This window comes from Thermobia domestica, chromosome 3 (genome assembly GCF_964235325.1).
Source record: "Thermobia domestica chromosome 3, izTheDome1.hap1.1, whole genome shotgun sequence".
In the NCBI taxonomy this organism is placed as follows: domain Eukaryota; kingdom Metazoa; phylum Arthropoda; class Insecta; order Zygentoma; family Lepismatidae; genus Thermobia; species Thermobia domestica.
In genome coordinates, this window is record NC_137456.1 from 40,038,034 (window position 1) to 40,056,046 (window position 18,013).

The 18,013-nt window shown below is 36.3% G+C and overlaps 1 protein-coding gene across 2 annotated transcripts in view; it reads left to right on the forward strand.

The window, feature by feature from the left end:
* Nucleotides 1-3,576: 3,576 nt before the first annotated feature.
* LOC145680322 (BTB/POZ domain-containing protein 2-like) overlaps nucleotides 3,577-18,013 on the forward strand; it is a 38,884-nt gene continuing 24,447 nt past the window's right edge. Inside the window, exons 1-3 of one of the 2 annotated variants that reach the window (XM_081750695.1) lie at nucleotides 3,577-3,945; nucleotides 7,618-7,724; nucleotides 16,478-16,687. In XM_081750695.1, coding sequence (XP_081606821.1) covers nucleotides 7,660-7,724; nucleotides 16,478-16,687 — 275 coding nt within the window. In that variant the 5' untranslated portion in view covers nucleotides 3,577-3,945; nucleotides 7,618-7,659. The other variant, XM_081750694.1, reaches the window with a different exon arrangement.

The window sequence follows — 18,013 nt, forward strand, 5'->3', positions numbered from 1 at the left end:
CGTTAACTAAAGACAGTGTAAGAAATCATGTTTTTTGAAAGTGTAAGAACACGTGTAGACAGCCATAAGATACACCCAACATGATTTTACGGTCTAAAAATCTATTAATTAACACATTTGATAAAAATAGCTTTTTAGGGGGCCGCGATGGCTCAGTGGCAGAGCGTTCACCTCTGGTGTATGGGGTCCCTGGTTCGATCCCAGCTCGCGCAAAGTGAACTTTGTGGTGGACAAACACCGCGCCCGTGGTCTTCTTCGGGGTTCTCCCGTGTTCTTCCACTTTCTTCATTTCACCATTTCATTCATTTCTTATCATCACCATCTTCTTTAGCCTAGCCGGCATAACCGTGGGACGTGTAATCCAAGTTTTCATTTCAAAAATAGGTTACTAAATTTGATGGAAGAAGATATTTTAAAATCAAAATACAATAAGTGCTACACAGGAAGATTGGACAGTTTTAAGTGTGAAACGGGGGGAGGGGAAGAGACTAGCTAATGTTTTTCTCTTATGGTTTCTTCTGATTACCACATAATAAATTGAACATATGGACACTATTGAATAAGCATAAATGTAATAAGAGGCTATTTTGAGCTTCTCGTGGGTGTGGCTGTTATAGGGCTACATGTGGGAGACATGAATTTTATTCTATTCTGATCGCACGTCGAGCTGTAAGGTCTATGTCTCAAGCAACCATGGTTGAAAAGGGACATTGAGCTCCGTAATTATTTAAAATACTTATTTTACTCAAATAGCTATATTAATGCGTGTGATTGTAAGCTATATAGCTCTTTTTTTCTTTTTAATATTTGAAGAAATCGGATGACCAATAGATTCCTTGATCTTTGGGGGAGGGGAGCGATGGCTCCGTGGTAGAGCGTTCACCTCCGGTGTTTGGGGTCCCTGGTTCGATCCCAGCTCGGGTCGTGTGGACTTTGTGGTGGACAAACACCGTGCTCGTGGGTTTTCTCTGGGTTCTCCCGTTTCCTCTCACTTTCTTAATTCCACCATTTCATTCATTTCTCATAACCACCGTCTCCTTTAACCTAACCGGCATAATCGTGGGACGTAAAACTCAAAGATTTCATTTCATTTTTCCTTGATCTTTCTACATGAATGGTGCTAATAGAATCGGTTGCTAAATGATTTCAACAGCGATTCTCAACCTTTTCGAGCCTGGTGCCCCCTTGGGTGAGTGCAATTGTTCTGAGCGCCTTCCCGTCATCTGAGCACAATCCGCCGATGCACAAGGTTGAACGTAAGACTTGAACAAAAGTCTGAAGCTTCAGTTCTTAAAGTCAGCTTTGAAGAATATATAGCTCTATAGGTATAAAGTGAAAGAAAATTTTGTTTCTATAATTTGTCTTACATTAGCCGTAATTTCTTTTACATTTTCTCCCGAAAAATTCATTTTTTTTTTTTTCAATTTTTAAACTACACTTGCCCTCACTTTCCAAATGGAAAGAACCAACGAGCGTTTACTTGACCGACTTTTTTAAAAGCCATGATAACGGAATTTTTATGCTGGTTGAATATATTTCGTAAGTACAAAATTGGACAATAATAATAATAATAATAATAATAATAATAATAATAATAATAATAATAATAATAATAATAATAATTTGTAAAAAGCCCTGAACTTTTGATCATTTGTAAAATGTTTAATAGCTTTCGTACAGTAATTCATGACATCCTAAATGCTCTCTAAATAGTCTATCGCCTCCTAATTGACCCTTTTTGTTGCAATGCTCCCTTTAAAATGAGAACACCCCGTAGGGGGCTTTAACACACACGTTATCAACAGCTGATTTAAATGACACCATTGCGTATATGATCTTCTCTTTTTCCTTAATTACGTGAAAATGCTTATTAGAATACACACATGCTTGCAATATACACATTATGATCTGACGATTATTCCATCAAATTTAAAGCACTTGTTTACATTCCGTTTTAGTTCCTATTCGGTTTTCTAATGTTAAAAGTACACGTCATGCCACATGTATTACACCATGTGATGGAGTTTGGGTAGAATATTGGAGTAACGGAATGGTAGCTATGCAACTAACCTTACTTGTAAGTACAATTGGGTTACATGTTACCAAGGGGTAACCCATCTATAATAACATCCTATAGCAACGTTTCTCAACCTTTTTTCAACTTGCGGCACAATACAGGTGTTATTTGGATTCTCGCGGCACACTTACAGATATTATTTGTAAATATAAAACACAGTGGTATTTTTTCTGTGATTATGGATCTCCTTCTCACAGAGAAGAAAGCTTGAACACTGGTTTTTCCCCGGGGTAAATCACTATGCTTATTTTTCATTCTAATTTAAAAATAGAAAACAATTGCAACGAAATATTGGACTCAAGTTTTTAAAAATACGCTTTCTTTTTAAAAACTGTATCCCACCTTTTACTAAGAAGGAAAATCACTAAATAACGAACGAACAAAACAAATCTCTTTTACTTTTAAAACACAAATGTAGGTAATTTGTCAAAAGGATTGAATGATATTTTAAATTTTTAAGTTGCGAAATACTCCGCAACAATAAAGAAGCAATAATGGTCATAAGAATGACAACACATACTTTTTCCAACATTAGAAATGTATTATAGAACAGTTACACGATATGAAACTTAAGATTGTAGATTCATAGTAGAGATTCATCGTAATGTGAAATACATTTTTCCCTACGTTTTACAATTTGATTGCTATAAAATTAATAATTTTGTTTTGATTCCTCACGGCACACCAGCGGCTCATTGAGGGCACACCAGTGTGCCGCGGCACACCGGTTGGGAAACGCTGTCCTATGGAAATACAAGGAGGGGTAATATCTTCGCATCGAGTAGATGGTTCACCTCCATTAACGAACTTATTTCGTAACTTCCGACTCTTTACGTCCTGGCCAAAATTGATGTCTATACATCAAGTAATTTTTGAGATTTTTATCTATTGGGCGGATGGACATACAGACAGACTGGGTAAATATGTAAATGAATTTTTGTTGGTAAACCAAACCCCTTAAAGTCCTATGTATTATACGCAATATACGGAACTCATCTGACCGGCCTTCAGTGAAAAAAAAAAATCATTAATTGCTATTTAGAACTAGAATTCGTGAAAATACATGGAGCAAAGCTGTTAAATGTTAAGTCAATTCAGTGCGTACTTATAATGAAGTTTTGTTAAATATTAATGGCAGGCGATTTTTTTTCAATCATTTTGTCTATAGCAGCTTTTAGATGCTTACAGAAACCAAAATTTGATATTGACTTTGATCTCTGCTTTGGAAATAAACATTGTATAGACATTGATCACTCTATAGTAGGCTACAGATCAATACGAGACAGTAACTCTAGAAATCAAATTGTGACTTGTATTAATTTTTATTTCCTTTGGAAATAATAATAATAATAATAATCTAAAACTTTGTCCGTAGACCAAATTTCGAATACTTCCAATCTCTTGAATACTTTATAAGTGTCCTAGCGATGAACCAGTATTTCAGGGACAAGAACAAATATATTTGAATTAGTAAAAATACAGCAAATAAATAGGCAAGATGGCATGGTAGGCCTATATGTTTAGTTATTTCAGAAAGAAACGAGCGGTTAAAAGAACATCAAACATGTAGTGAACGTACTTTAACGAGAGTAAAATATCCATTAACTGAAACCCAAAACCAAATACAAGAAAAGTCACATACCACAACGAAAGCGACCTGATAAGAGGAAAGTTTGAAGGAAAATGTTATCGAAAACTGGGGAAGGCAAAGCGTTCGATGTAACCTATTGTATAGTGTTTTCGTTATGTGCATGTGTGAAAGACTTGGAGAGTTGAAGCTTATCATTTGTGTATTTACGGAACAGGTGTGTCTGAAGCCTATCAATGTGCAAATAGTCTGGAGAAGGCATAAATAAATGGCTTTTTAGGTAACGACAAGAAGTAGCTAGCTTGTGTTAGTGTTAAGTATTGCACAACAAAATTGGTCTGCTCAACTCGAGTGTAGCGCTATCATTCGTTTTTGAGACATTGCTTGATAGAATGGTATCCTACTGTTAGGGTAAAGTGGGTGATAATGAGATAGTGGACTTGATATTACAATGAACTTATTCGATGTGGAACCTTCGTCGGCGAAGTGTGTTATGGTATTTTAAATACAGTTTGCAAAGCCAAGCCGTTCAGACTACATGCTGTTTCTGCACTGGATCATTGAATTGGTAGGTAAAGTAAAAGTGGGTAAACTTTACATTACACGCTACAGTTGCGCATCGATAAGTAGGACTGCTGTTAAAAAGAGTATAGTAGAGAAAATTAGGGTAGGGTTAACTTGTAGCTAGGGAAGTTTGAACTCATTTTGTTAAATTTAATCGAGTGTAATTATCGTGACTGCGTAAGGATTCCAACTGGAACGAGCATTGTAAAGTTCGCCCTTGAAAATAATTAAAGTTTACTTTTTTTGTTAGCAGTAAAACAAATACTTTGGTCATAATTTGAGGATTTTGTAACGTGAAATGGATGTGAATATTTAGTAGGTGCTCTGAGAGTGATTGTATACGTATTCATTTTTATTTTTTCGGACGTCAGACAATCTTTGACGTACTGCCCACGCATTGTTGTAAGTGGCACGCAAAAGATTGAGAAACAAAACAGTTCTGTTTGTTTGCATTAGGGTCTAATGGCGTCTTTTAGGGGAGGAAAAAGGGAAGCAGTTACTTCTCCCTGAGTTAGGTATATAATAATACTATAGTAATATACGAATGAAAATGTCAAGAGTGTTCCCCCTCCCCCCTCATCACAAGACAAAACCTGAAATGATAATAATTTCCATGAGTCACACAACAGAATATGTTTCGACATAGGTGGGCACCCAGAAATTTTTGTTAGGGGGGGGGGTCTTAGCTGTCAAGGGAGTCCAATACCACAAGCCACTACGTGTATGTAGTATTGAACGGGTATTATTCTGCACCCGAAAAGACTATAAGTAATTGTATAATACTTCCACTTATATCTTCAGAAAAAAATGATAGAACTAGATTGTTCTTATAAGAGAAAGAGTGCAGATAAAGTGTAAGATGTAATTTTCATGCTACATCAAATATAGTTTTATTGAGAAAATGAGTTGAGTTGATTTTAAGGTCCTTTTTCAGCAGCGAGGCTATATGAGACGTGGACCTACTGATTAACGTGGAATCCGAACCACATGAGCTCCCGCCGGGAATCGAATTATTGAGAAAATGTACGAAAATGGAAGTTGGGGGAGGATCTGGAGTCGGTGGACCCCCTGTGGGAGCGTTTTTGTTTTGAGATAACTTATTTTTATCAGATCATGAGTGAACATATGTAAATATAGTTTCCCCTTAGAAAAAGTGCTGAAACAATACATTTAACGAGAATTTAATAAAAGATATCCCATTGCCAACTGCTCTTCCCAATTGTTGGGATCACACTGGTGAGGCTTATAACATTGTGATGTTAGTGCGTCCTTTACTTCACACTAACTTTTGAACGAAAGGGAATTTTTGAATTCTTTTTTTTTTTTTTCAGTAGGTGGCTAGAGCAACTATCTCAACAAAGTTCATTACCAGAGTTAATTCGTTAACACTTTCACGGGTAATGATCTGTAGCGGGACTACATGACAGGGCCGTGCCCTAAGGGGGCGAAATAATCGGGAGAAAAAGGGGCAAACAGAAACAAAATACTTGGAATATATGTATGGGGGCGCCGTCGTATGCTCTCGCCCCGGGCGCTGATTTTCCACGGCACGGCACTGGTACATGGTAAAAACTGGGGGAGGCCAGCCAGAACCCAGGCTATGATGGGTATATCATGAGCTTACTATAAACTTTAAAAAATATATAGATAATAGCTTCAATTATTTTTATCATTCAAAAACTGGGAGCCTACGCCCTCTGGCCCCGAACTAGATCCGTAACTGGTAACGGTGAGTTTAATGGTGACTGATCATATTTTATTGATGGATATTTTAGCGTAATGCTAATATGCGAGCTTCAACACATTTAAGGGTTCAATAGGCGAAAATATTTGGATATTTTTCGTCCTTATAAGCGAATGGGTGATCATCTTTACTGTCTTGAGCCGAGTTTATATAATGTTTTATTTCATAACCTTGACGTTTGCCATGCTCATAATGGTCCTGCCTTAAACATATTTTATAGAGTTATGTTTTAAATAATCTTAAATATATAATATTTTTTCTACTACATATATACAGGTGGAGATCGATAACTCGAATCAAGGGCGCCGATTTATCTGTAAATTTGGGGGGCCCCATTCAGATGCAGAAGACATATATGAGAATTTTAAGACAAATTATGCATTCAAATTATGTCAAATATTGCATATTCATAAATACAATGCGGGAGCCCACATGAACTTTACTCGAAATACTTGACTCGAATTACTTGACAATTCGAATTTTTCACATTCCCTTGAACTATCTGTAACACTCAATTTAAAGTATCCTCTGTAAGTAGAACGTCTAAAAATTAGAATCTCGGTAAGTCGAATTTTAAGGGTTCCACAATCGTATTTAAAAACTTCGGCAACTCGAGATTTCGTACCTGCGAACCTGTACAAGTCGAAGTTTACCTCTATAAGTCGAATTCCTCTTGATGTGACTGATAACTCGAAGCTACAGATCTATGCTTTTACTTAATTGTCGTTGTTAATGTGTACTATAGTATGTGTTTTACTTGTGTCTAGACATGAAACTCCCTCTTTACCAGTTTTTAGGTCAATAACTCTTCTTTCTTGGAATTCTCACAGCTTCGAATTACAGAGGTTGAACGAATGAAACTTCGAGTTATATATGCTATATAGTCACTTTTAATGAGAAACACGGAATCTCGGTATCTCGAACTTTTATTGTGGCCACCTTGATAACTCGAATTTGTATGCAGTTCCTTCAGCTTCGAGTTATCGAGGATCCACTGTAGATATATCGAGTGATCTAAAAATGGCGCCCACGGACTGGAGAGCACTATTCTATAGGCCAAAATAAAGCGAATATGTTATGTGATGTTATGCCCTCCGAGGTCTCCTTCAGTCGCTATCGGGAATCAGAATTTCACAATGTGGCAACGTCGCAGATTAACTTAAAGCCATTAGCATTACTCTATGAATATAACAAGCAGTTGAATCGATTGTTAGTAATAAGTGATGCTAGTGTCAATCAATACCAACTTTAACTGCCATCTGGAAAGAATTGATATAATTATTTGATAGATTGGTAGATCTAATCTATGGTTCTTTATTTGCAATGTTGCCAGAATTCGAGTTAGCGATGTTTTCAAATATGATTAGGGAACCCTTAAAATTCCACTTATAGAGGTTGTAATTTTTAAACATTCGACTTAGTTATTTTAACGTTGAGTATTATAGCTAGTTCAAGGTAATATGGAAAATTTCGAGTTATCAAGTAATTGCAGTTATGCAGGTCCAACAATATATATATATATATATATATATATATATATATATATATATATATATATATATATATATATATATATAAGAGCTAAATTTCTAAGAGATTTATGTGATTATTATTTACATGAATTCTTTTTACTTTATTACACAGGTTTTCACCTATGAATTAGTGACAATTCTTTTCTGTCTCGACATGTGCCATAACGATGCCAACTGTACCTGTGATGGCAGTGCCAATAGAACACAACTGTACAAAAGGTAAGATTATATTTAAGTAATTTTATGTATATATATTGATTTTTTTAAAAATGTTCCAGTGCCGAGTGATGTCGGGGAAATAGATTCGTCTGGCTTCAATGAAAAACAAACTTTGAAATTATCATGATGAAACGTTTACCTATATGCACCCGGCAACACTGCTACTATCAGAAATGAGTTACCAGCTCTACAGTGGATGCTTGGAGTGTCCCCTGTTTTAATTCAAACACTGGTTCACACGTTTCACCAGGTTGGCAGCAACTTTACGAAGATTAGAAGTGTTAATGTTCTCAATGGCATTGCGAATGTTCGTTTCCAGGTTTTGAATAGTTCGAGAATCGTTCTTGTATATCTCTTGCTTTAAATAGCCCCATAGAAATGAATAGCAGTGTTGCTGGGTGTATATGTAAGTAAAAATTTTATCATGATAATTTCAAAGTTCGTTTTTCATTGTTTCCAGGAATTGCATAATGTAGACAGATCCTTAACACACCTTTTGATGCATTGAAACATCAGCAGTGTTGCCAATTCAGAGTGTTAATTTATGAAAACTACGATTTCCCTAGTTCTCCCTTACAGAGGCCTAATCCGATTAGTTATCGGTGGAAACGAATTTTTTCTGCTCCATAGTTTCCAAATAACTCCAACTAAGCAAACTGAAAATTAATGATAGATCATCCATACGTATGAGTTATGAGTCAATTTACGTTTTGCAAAAAAAAAAAAAAAAAAAAAAAAAAGATATACATCTTCGGTTACATCTGGCAACACTGTGTGGTTCCTAGTGTACTTCAATCGTTGCTTCCTAGTTTAAAAATATATACATGAACAAAGCTTCATTTTGGTATCACCATTATTTGTGTATCGCTTCAGGTTCAAAAGTATTACTAACCCAAACTCCGGGGTGCATTGTATATTGGACACCCTGTACTTCAAAGTAGGGACTTAGGAACCATTTACAATTTTTTATAATTTGACAGCTGTTTCAGCAAGATTGCTTATTTAAATTCTGCACGGTTAGAATAGCATTCTCTGTGAGCTTTAATAAGAATTTATTTGTTAAAATAGTTTAAAATGCAGAAGCCATATTGCTGTTGTTGTTATACGATTTTATTTATTAAAAACAAAAAAATATCTTAACACACAAGAACTGGTTACGACTCTTTACTATGTGTGCCGAAGTGCTACCGCTCGTTTCGATGGGATCATTGAAGCGCATCAGTACGCGCTGAAAGGTGTGTGATAGTTGTTTACATTCGAAAGTGGTTTCATTTTTACGTAGATTTTATCCGTAATTGTTTCAACAACCATTCTTTACGTACAGCACAATCACTATTTTTTTTTTTATTGCTTCTTAAGAGTGTTATACAAATCTCTGTATATTAAAGTGTGGACTTCTTGGTATTTCAATCGTATAGCAGCACTATGAAATGTGCTGTACTATGTGTGTTAGATTTGAGACCAATGCATTTCGCCTACCTATTTCCTCGGATTTTTTTTTCTAATGTAAGTAATGTGATTGAAATATGCTGGACCGGAATCAAACTCAGAACTTCACAATTTCAAGATGAAGGGAGTAACATACATCAGAGATATTTTAAAAAAAAAGCGTAGTATGTCACCCACCCAGTGGTGGATCTAACTTGGGGTCTGAGGGGCCTAGGCCCCCAGTTTTTTGGATGAAAATAATATAAATTATTATTTATATATTTTTGAAAGTTTATAGTAAACTGATGATGTATCTATCATAGTGTGGGTTCTGGCTGCCCCCCCCCCCCAGTTTTTAACTTCTAGATCCGCCTCTGATATCTACCGTTAAATTCAACCTTATCTATGATATGTTAACGGATTGGCTCCAGTAACGAAATCGCTCGAGATAATCGCTCTACTTATCTATTGCAAGAATTCCAAAATTCGCTTTCGTTCAAGAGTTGTGTGGAGTAACGGACGGACATGCGCACTGACATTACAATCTTACAACTCTCACTTGCGTGATCCTATTAATGGTGCTCAATCAATCAATCTTGCCACTAGAATTCAGCTTTGGGGACTTCGACTAGTACTAGAGGCTTCTATTTAGGTTTTATGCATATTAATTGAAAATTCCATTTCCAATTATTATTGTTGCTATTTATAAAACAGTTCTAAAAATTAACTTTTCTGCCTACTATTTAGGAGCGCTCGTAAATAGTATTTACAATCGGGCCTCATGCTTAATACCCTTAATAGAATCCCCGTTTACTAATTTCAGTTAGGCTCACGTTAGTTCAGACTCTCACTTCAACAAGCTCGGGCTCGCAATCCTCTAATGCAATGGTTCTCAAGCTTGTTTACATGGTGCCCCCTTCATAAACTCTGCATACTTCACGTCCCCCATCATCCGCCCCTTTTGCTCGTTGGTCATATGTGTTTTTTGGTTGACACCTTCTGCGACTTCAAATACACCTTTAAATTCTCAAATCTTTAATAATAAAATAATTATAATGATATCGTATTCTCACGACTATATATATTTGTCTCCAGCAAGACTTCTGCATACCATTGTATGGTCTTGTGGTGTGAGGCACAGGGTCATATAGTGACAACCAATGTCTGGTATTCTTACAAGTGCTATACTAGTCTCTGTTTTCGTCACTTTTGGGCACTCGATCAAATATGGTTGCGGTGCCAACGCAGCAATGACAAAAAGAGTGTCACTCGTTGTTCCTTCTTGGCTGCCGATAATGTGTAGGGCAGGGCTCAAAATTTCCGGTCGCCAGGTTACCATTGACGACTAGAAATTTAGAGCTGGCGACCAGTGTTCAGTAGGAATGATTCAAGAATGCGAAAATGTACATAACAGAACTGTTGCAATCTGTATCATCAGAGGTAGTTCTGTCCCTTCATAAATTGACATTTTAGGCTGGCCTCCTAAAGGAAAAATCATTGAATTTGGTGTGGAAGAAACAAAACTGCTTTTTAAGTACTTGCAACAAGATTTATAGTGAAAAAGTGGACCTTGTCTTAGCATAGTAGGCAGAATATAAACTTTTTTTTTTCCTTCATTGACGTTGAATCAGCCACTGAAAAGATTTAAAGTGAAAACTTCATTACGAGATTCCCAAATTTGCTTCCAATTGTCACATTTTGTGCAGTTTCATCTGTGAGTACTGCTTCATGTGAGAGACGCTTTAACAGTCTTAACAGAGTTAAGACTGCCTACTGGAATTCACTGAAGACTGGCACACTGGATGATTTGCTGACAATTTCCATCAATGGCCCTTCACTTAAGGACTTTGATCAGCTGGTACTTCAGTACAGAGAGAGCGTTATAGAAACATGAAGTCTTAAGGTAAGATATTTTTTTTAACACGTATATGAATTGTCCAATTCAAAACTGATTATCCTGAATCTAACTGTCTGGTTTTCAAATTGTATGACCTGATGTAATGTCTTTCTTTGTCAAACCAAAGGACATGGAGTAGGGAGGGACCTCTCATAATTTGATACTGGCGACCATCATTTTTGGATTGGCGAGTTTGTCTGACTTCGAAATTTTGCGCCCTGGTGTAGGGTACACACTTGATCAACTTGTACATCCCCATCGCTTTTCCGACGTTTGGGTCAATTCTAGTGTTGTTCACGAGACGAGAGAGACTGCACTGTAAGGACACATTTTCAAGACAAGAAAGTCCCAAATCTTGTCACTTTGACAACACCGTTTCCTCTCTCTGGGCAACACCGTTTCTAGCACTTCACCAAACAGGACGTCAAAAGCGGTAAGAACTTTTTTGGTTACCTAATAATTCTATGGTGGATTACTCAGATCCTAATAAGCAAAAGTGGGACATACCACAGATCCTTGGATGGTAGATTGACAGGTACTGTATCTTCCCCATGTTGCGAAATGAAGCCAAGCGACACTTTTATGGCAAACTGACACCACAAGAATGCCTATATCAATCCAGGCTGTTTTATTTTCTTTTTCTTGATTTCACAGCAGGACATTCACTTAATAATGAATAGTTTTACTCCCTTCCCCAAGTAAAGTCTGAAATAACGCTGCTGGTTTTGAACAAGTTTCCTAAATCCACTTCTGAAAAAGTATTATAGGTATCTGCATACAAACTTACCTTACGAATCTCCATTGTATTTATTTTTTTCGATTCAGCATTATATTACTTACATAGTAATATTTACACTTTAAATATTACGATTTGTAACATCTTCCATTTTGAGTCTAATGCATCGTACAAGAAAAACCATGATGTTGGTTGCCATTTGGAGAAGGTTCAAATTTCTTTTTAAAAAATAAAATAAAATAAAAACTAACGATGCTACTACTCCTCAAACAAAAATCCAGGTATAGCTATAGTCACAGACCCAACCCACTTGCCTGAATGCCTTTGTTCTAAGTTGGTTATTGATGAGCTGAACGTTAAGCATGCTACAACCATAATAATAACAGTAATAATCTTTTGTCTGTTAAAAAAAAAAAAAAAAAAAAAAAACTCATTGTGACGAGGTACAAAAGAGTGAAAGTGGATAGTTCTGTGGAAGGTCATGGAACAACTAAATCGAATCTCAAAACCCCGTTTGTCCAGCAGGTGTTACTGCCCTAGTATTGTTATTATGATTTGTTTATAAACACACGCAGTCAATGAATGATCTGTTATTAAGTATGTCATAAGGATATTTTTTTTTTCCTTTTTAAATGATGAGATAAAATTTGTAATCTACAATATAGTAGCCTACAGTACATTGACTTCAATTGAAATAATCTTGATTTAGACACAACACCAGAAGCGATAAGTGATATCGAACAAGAGTACCAGACAATGTAATATAATATAAGAGGTACAGAGGAAAGGGGTCAGTTCTATTGAAGTCCATCAAGTAGGGTGGAGTACCGTGTGACTTATAGCTTGCGTATGTATCCGAAAGACCTTCGGTTCGATCCCTGTGACCGTGTTTAATTATGAAAGTTTTATCTTTCTTCTTGAGGTAAGTCATTCAAAAAATTAATTAGTATCAGTTGTTGAAATTATTAAAAGATAAAAATGTGTTTCTGGTGTGTTTCTGTAGCAGCGAGCTGTTTGTGATTATCATGATTTTAGTGAGTTTACTACCTCTGTTACTTATCTTACAGAATGTATTAATACCTACATGGATAATTTGTAATAATATCCAATTTCGCAAAAATCTTTTTTTTTTTTTTTTTACCTATATATGTATGAATATAATTGTTAAAACTTAAATTAAGACCTCAAATGGTCCACAAATCAACACTATTCTACGGTAAGATAAATTCTAAAGATCAAAGTCAGTAAATTAAGAATTATTTACTTCTCTTCTTTATTTGATTGCAGTATATTACAAGATTACAAGAATGACAAGAAATAGTACATCTCTGAAAACATTAATGAAGAAACACTTAAAATTAGTTTAAGAGTAACGATAATTGTATATTATTGTCTCTTATTAACCATATTATGTACTGTCCTCTTGCTACAGTCAAAATGAAATGTTTTTTTAAGTAATAGTTTAACCTTATGTTACCGAGTTTTTTTTTATTGTCCACAAACATTTTCTTTTTTCATCCAAGGGGGTACGGTGGTTCGGTTGTAGAGCACTTACTTCTAGTGCGTGAGGTCTCAGGTTTAAACCCGACCAAGCAAGTTTGTGGTGGACAATGTCGTTTCCCAGTTCTTTTTTCGAGGTAGCTCCCTTTCCTCCCACATGTTTATTCCACCACTTATTCCATTATCATTTCCTTGTCTTAATCATCGTCTCCCTTAGCCTAAAGGACATAATTTTGGACTGAAAGTTTTTCTCTTTGCGCCATGAAAATTCATTTTTATCGATTTCTTTGAAAAGTACACATGAGGATATTTTCTCACACATGTCATTCATTAGGTCAGTGAGGTCTGTTGATTGATATATGTTTCACATTCGGACTTCTTTCTTCATCACGTGCCAATACTACTATTGTAGATTCCTTCAAATGATCATTGGAATTTTTAGTTATAGGACAATATTCATTTAATCTTTCTAGAGAAAAAAAGCACCTAATTTAGATCAGGTAAACTTAAGGTAGTTTCGTTGACAATATCGATACCTCACTGACGTTAGCAGAAACTAAGATATAGCTCCACTAGTCCCGATTGACAGTGAGATTAGTGATGTTAGAGTGAGAAATTCGATTTCTGGGCTTTTGACATCTATGGGTATGTTAGCCCACCACGCATTATAACGGATGACGGTCTCATACTACCTGGGAAATTGGGGAGGGAGTAAACGGCCATTATCTTAGGTACCATCCCGGCTTTTGCCTGAAGTGAGCGAGGAAAACCTTATTCAGAATAGCGGCCCCTCCCCCCCAAAAAAATTTTTACACTTTTTCGACCTGTTATAGTATCCCCCACCGGGATTAGAGCCTGGGACTGCTCTATGCTACGCGAAACCACTTGAGATGAGTGATACAAGGAAAAAATATATATAAGGAAAGATAGGAAAAATTTATAATAAGGACACATAATAAGGAAAAATTTTAATCTATTATCAGAATGAAATGGTTCATTTTAATCTACGAAATAACATTTTCGATTGATAGACTATAATATAAATTTGTAAATTATCAAGGTTTCGTTGTCATGTAAGTACAAGCATAACATTAATTTTATGATACTCTTTAGACCAGTGGTTCTCAAACTCGTTGTTATCGCGACCCACATTAAATATTAAAAAGTACTTTGTGGCCCACCTACTTTTATTCAAATACACATTGTCATTCTACGTAATGGTGGTATTTCAAACCTATTAAATTTTGTAAATCTATTTCTAATTTTTCCATATAAAGGTAACATAGAGCTAACACTATGTCCTACCCCGTGACAGATTTTGATTCACCCATCCTCTTTCCATCCTAACCCAGCATCTCTCCTGATTGTACAATAGGGCAGGGCTCTGAGTAACCACTTACTTTTCACCTTATTAACAAACGCTTTCAATTTTCATTTTCTGAATAGTACATACTTTATAACATATGTTCCTACATCAAAATATTATTTTTATAATTAAAAGGAAAACTTCTTGCAACCCATCAAAGAAACGGCCCGTGACCCACCAATGGGTCGCGACCCACACTTTGAGAAACACTGCTTTAGACCATAGATATCACGAAATAAGAGAAGGTAGGTTTTTCATTTTGAAATCGTTGATCATCCTTCTCAATAAATGAGTTTATCCGAAGTAGAAAACAAGCTAAATAGTTTTTTTTCCCTCTCTTTTAAACATCTCATTTCATTGAAATATCTAAGAAGTGTTAATGAAGTTAAATTTAGAAGCAAACATCAAATAAGATAATAGTTACAATGTAACTAAGCTAAAAATGTATAGGGTTATTCAAAAAGCGTGCCGGTTTTATTACATCAAATTATGAACTTGAAAAAAAAAAAAAACACGAACAAAATTCATGAACATGTTCGGTTTCATCATACATTCTGATTTCAGTTATGGTGAATGACGTCGGCCATATGACCTCCTCTACTGCGCTGGCATGCAATAACTCTGTTCGTGAAATTCCCAATGACTGCCTGACAAATTTCCACTTCAATTTATCCGAAGACTCGTCCAATTTCCTCCTTAACAGATGGAACGGGGTTATTGACGTACACCAATGATTTAAGGAAAAAGTCACAAAGAGTTAAGTCGCAAGACCTCGGGGGCCATTGTTGATCAGCATTACGCGAAATGAGGCGATGCAACGAGGCATAGTAAACTGCTCCATGGCTAAGACACAGACTGAAAAAAATGCGAGAAATTCAGACTAAGGCGACAATTGGAATGTTTGTAGGTAGAGCTACAATACAAAACAATGTCGGCAACCGAGAAACAAAAAATTGCCAGACGATTCAAAACCTTTATGAATAACCCTTTAAATACTGTTTATATGACGTAGATATCGTCTCCATTGTCAGAGGAAAATCTTCCATTACTTTACGACAGTGTTTCTCAAAGTGTGGGTCGCGGGCCATTTCTTTGGTAGGTCGCGAGAAGTTTTTCCTTTTAATTGTGAAAATTTTATTTTGATGCAGAAACATATGTTGTAAAGTAAGTACCATTCAGGAAGTGAAAATTGAAATCGTTTGTTAATGAGGTGACGAGTAAGTGGTTATTCAGAGCCCTGCCCTGTTGTACAATCAGTAGAGATGCTGGGTTAGGATGGAGAGAGAATGGGTGAGTCAAAAGCTGTCACGGGGTAGGGCATTGCGTTGAGAATAGTGTATGTTACCTTTCTATGGAAAAATTAGATTTATGATTTACAAAATTGAAATACCACCATTATGTAGAATGACAATGTGTATTTCAATAAAACTAGGTGGGCCACAAAGTACTTTTTAACATTTAATGTGGGTCGCGGTAACAACAAGTTTGAGAACCACTGCTTTACGAGATAGATGGGACGAAGTAAGTCGGGAACAGTCCCCATTGCCCGTTTTCCCTCCAATAATTTACACCCTGTATATTTCAGATACACGACACTTCTTCTTTTACTTTAAATATCTATGGGCTATTTGTTTATTTGTTACTGCCTAAATTATTGTAACTAAACAGACACGTGAATGAAGTAGATTAAATACAGTATATTATATTTGTGTTCAAATAAATACTTGTTCATGGCAGTAAAATAAGCTGTTGCGTATAATTCCGTTATACTGCATAAAACCACCTTGTGCTGTAGATAACTATGTTTTTATTTTTCTTCCCGTCAGGAGTGACACACTGTTCGACAATGAGAAAGGAAGTGATGTCACCTTCCTGGTGGGGCTGGAACCAGACACCTGGCGTTTTCCAGGACATCGGAAGGTCCTTGCAGATGCCAATCCTGTGTTTCAAGCCATGCTCTTCGGTCCCTTGGCCTCCTCCGATTCCACGATAGTCATCGATGATATGGATGGTCGAGCCTTTGATAATCTTCTCAGGTAAATTAAAGCTTGTCATTTGTTAACGATATAGCTATATACCGGGTGTATCAAAAGTCCGGGGCCATAGACCAACTCCGTTATCAGTAAAAGATACGAAAAAAATGAAAAGAAAGGACAGTAGTTGGAAATACCAATCTAAAATGGGGCTCCACACTGGTCAGGCGCCCAATATTAAATGAAAAATCAACATTGTCAGTTCAACACTGTTCCCGTGAGCTTTCAACATAACAATACTACAGCAGTGTTGAGAAACGGACTTGAGGTCTTCCGGGTTCGATCACACAACATCCCTAGTAGCAAGGTTAGTTGGCCCACCTTTAGGGATTGTGTGGGATTTGGTGAAAACGGTGGGTGATGGTCGGTGCGAGCCCATAGCGGAAAAACTTACGTTGGCCCAATGTTGGTTAAATGTATAGTTGGCCAACCAACTATTCTCCCGATCTTCACGCAACGACACTAGAATTGAATGTTTTCCCAAGAAAGAAATGCGTTACTTTAGGTTGGCTAAATGTTGGGGAACCGCTCTTTCGGTTGGAAAATGAGTGGAAAATGGTTACCAAAATGGCCAAACCAGACGTTGGGCCAACGTTAGTATGTCACATCGACACCATTTTCTTAACGGTGGACCAACCGATTTTGCTACTAGGGATTGTACTGATTCACCGTATCATTGCTGCGTGCATTTACGTTCCATTCGAAAAGCGTGGCGAACTGGAAACGCTAGTCTTTCATTTAACATACGGAGCCTTACCAGTGCGAAGTCCAAATGACTGGTACAATTGAGAATATTCTATTATTTTAGATTAAGAATCATCTATTTCCAATAACTTTCCATTTTTACGCATCTTTACTTGAGTGGGCCTATGGTCTCGAACTTTTGATACACCCGGTATAATATAATGTGTTCGACAACTTTGTTGATCAAGGATCGTAAGCAGTGGCGGCGGTTGGACGTTAAAAGTGAGGGGGCAAGACATGATCTGAATATTTGTATATAAATGTTAGTTTTCCTGGTTGTTTCTAACATTTTGTTTGACTAAAGGTTGTATAACTAATAGGATACCATATTTTCAGTTAAAATACCGTATATCGTATATAATAGTTTATTAAGTAAATTGAGAAGAACAAAGCAAGTGGATACTAGCCCTTTGTACTCTTAAACAACGAAAGTGTAAGAAGAGATTTGATTCCTTGCTCATGAACATCTTAAAATTGTCTGGAAAATTGTGTGATCAGATTATTTAATAAATTTGCAAAACAAATAAATAGAAAGGATAGTATTAATCATAGTAATGAATAATGATGCTTGTTTTGCTAAAGTTA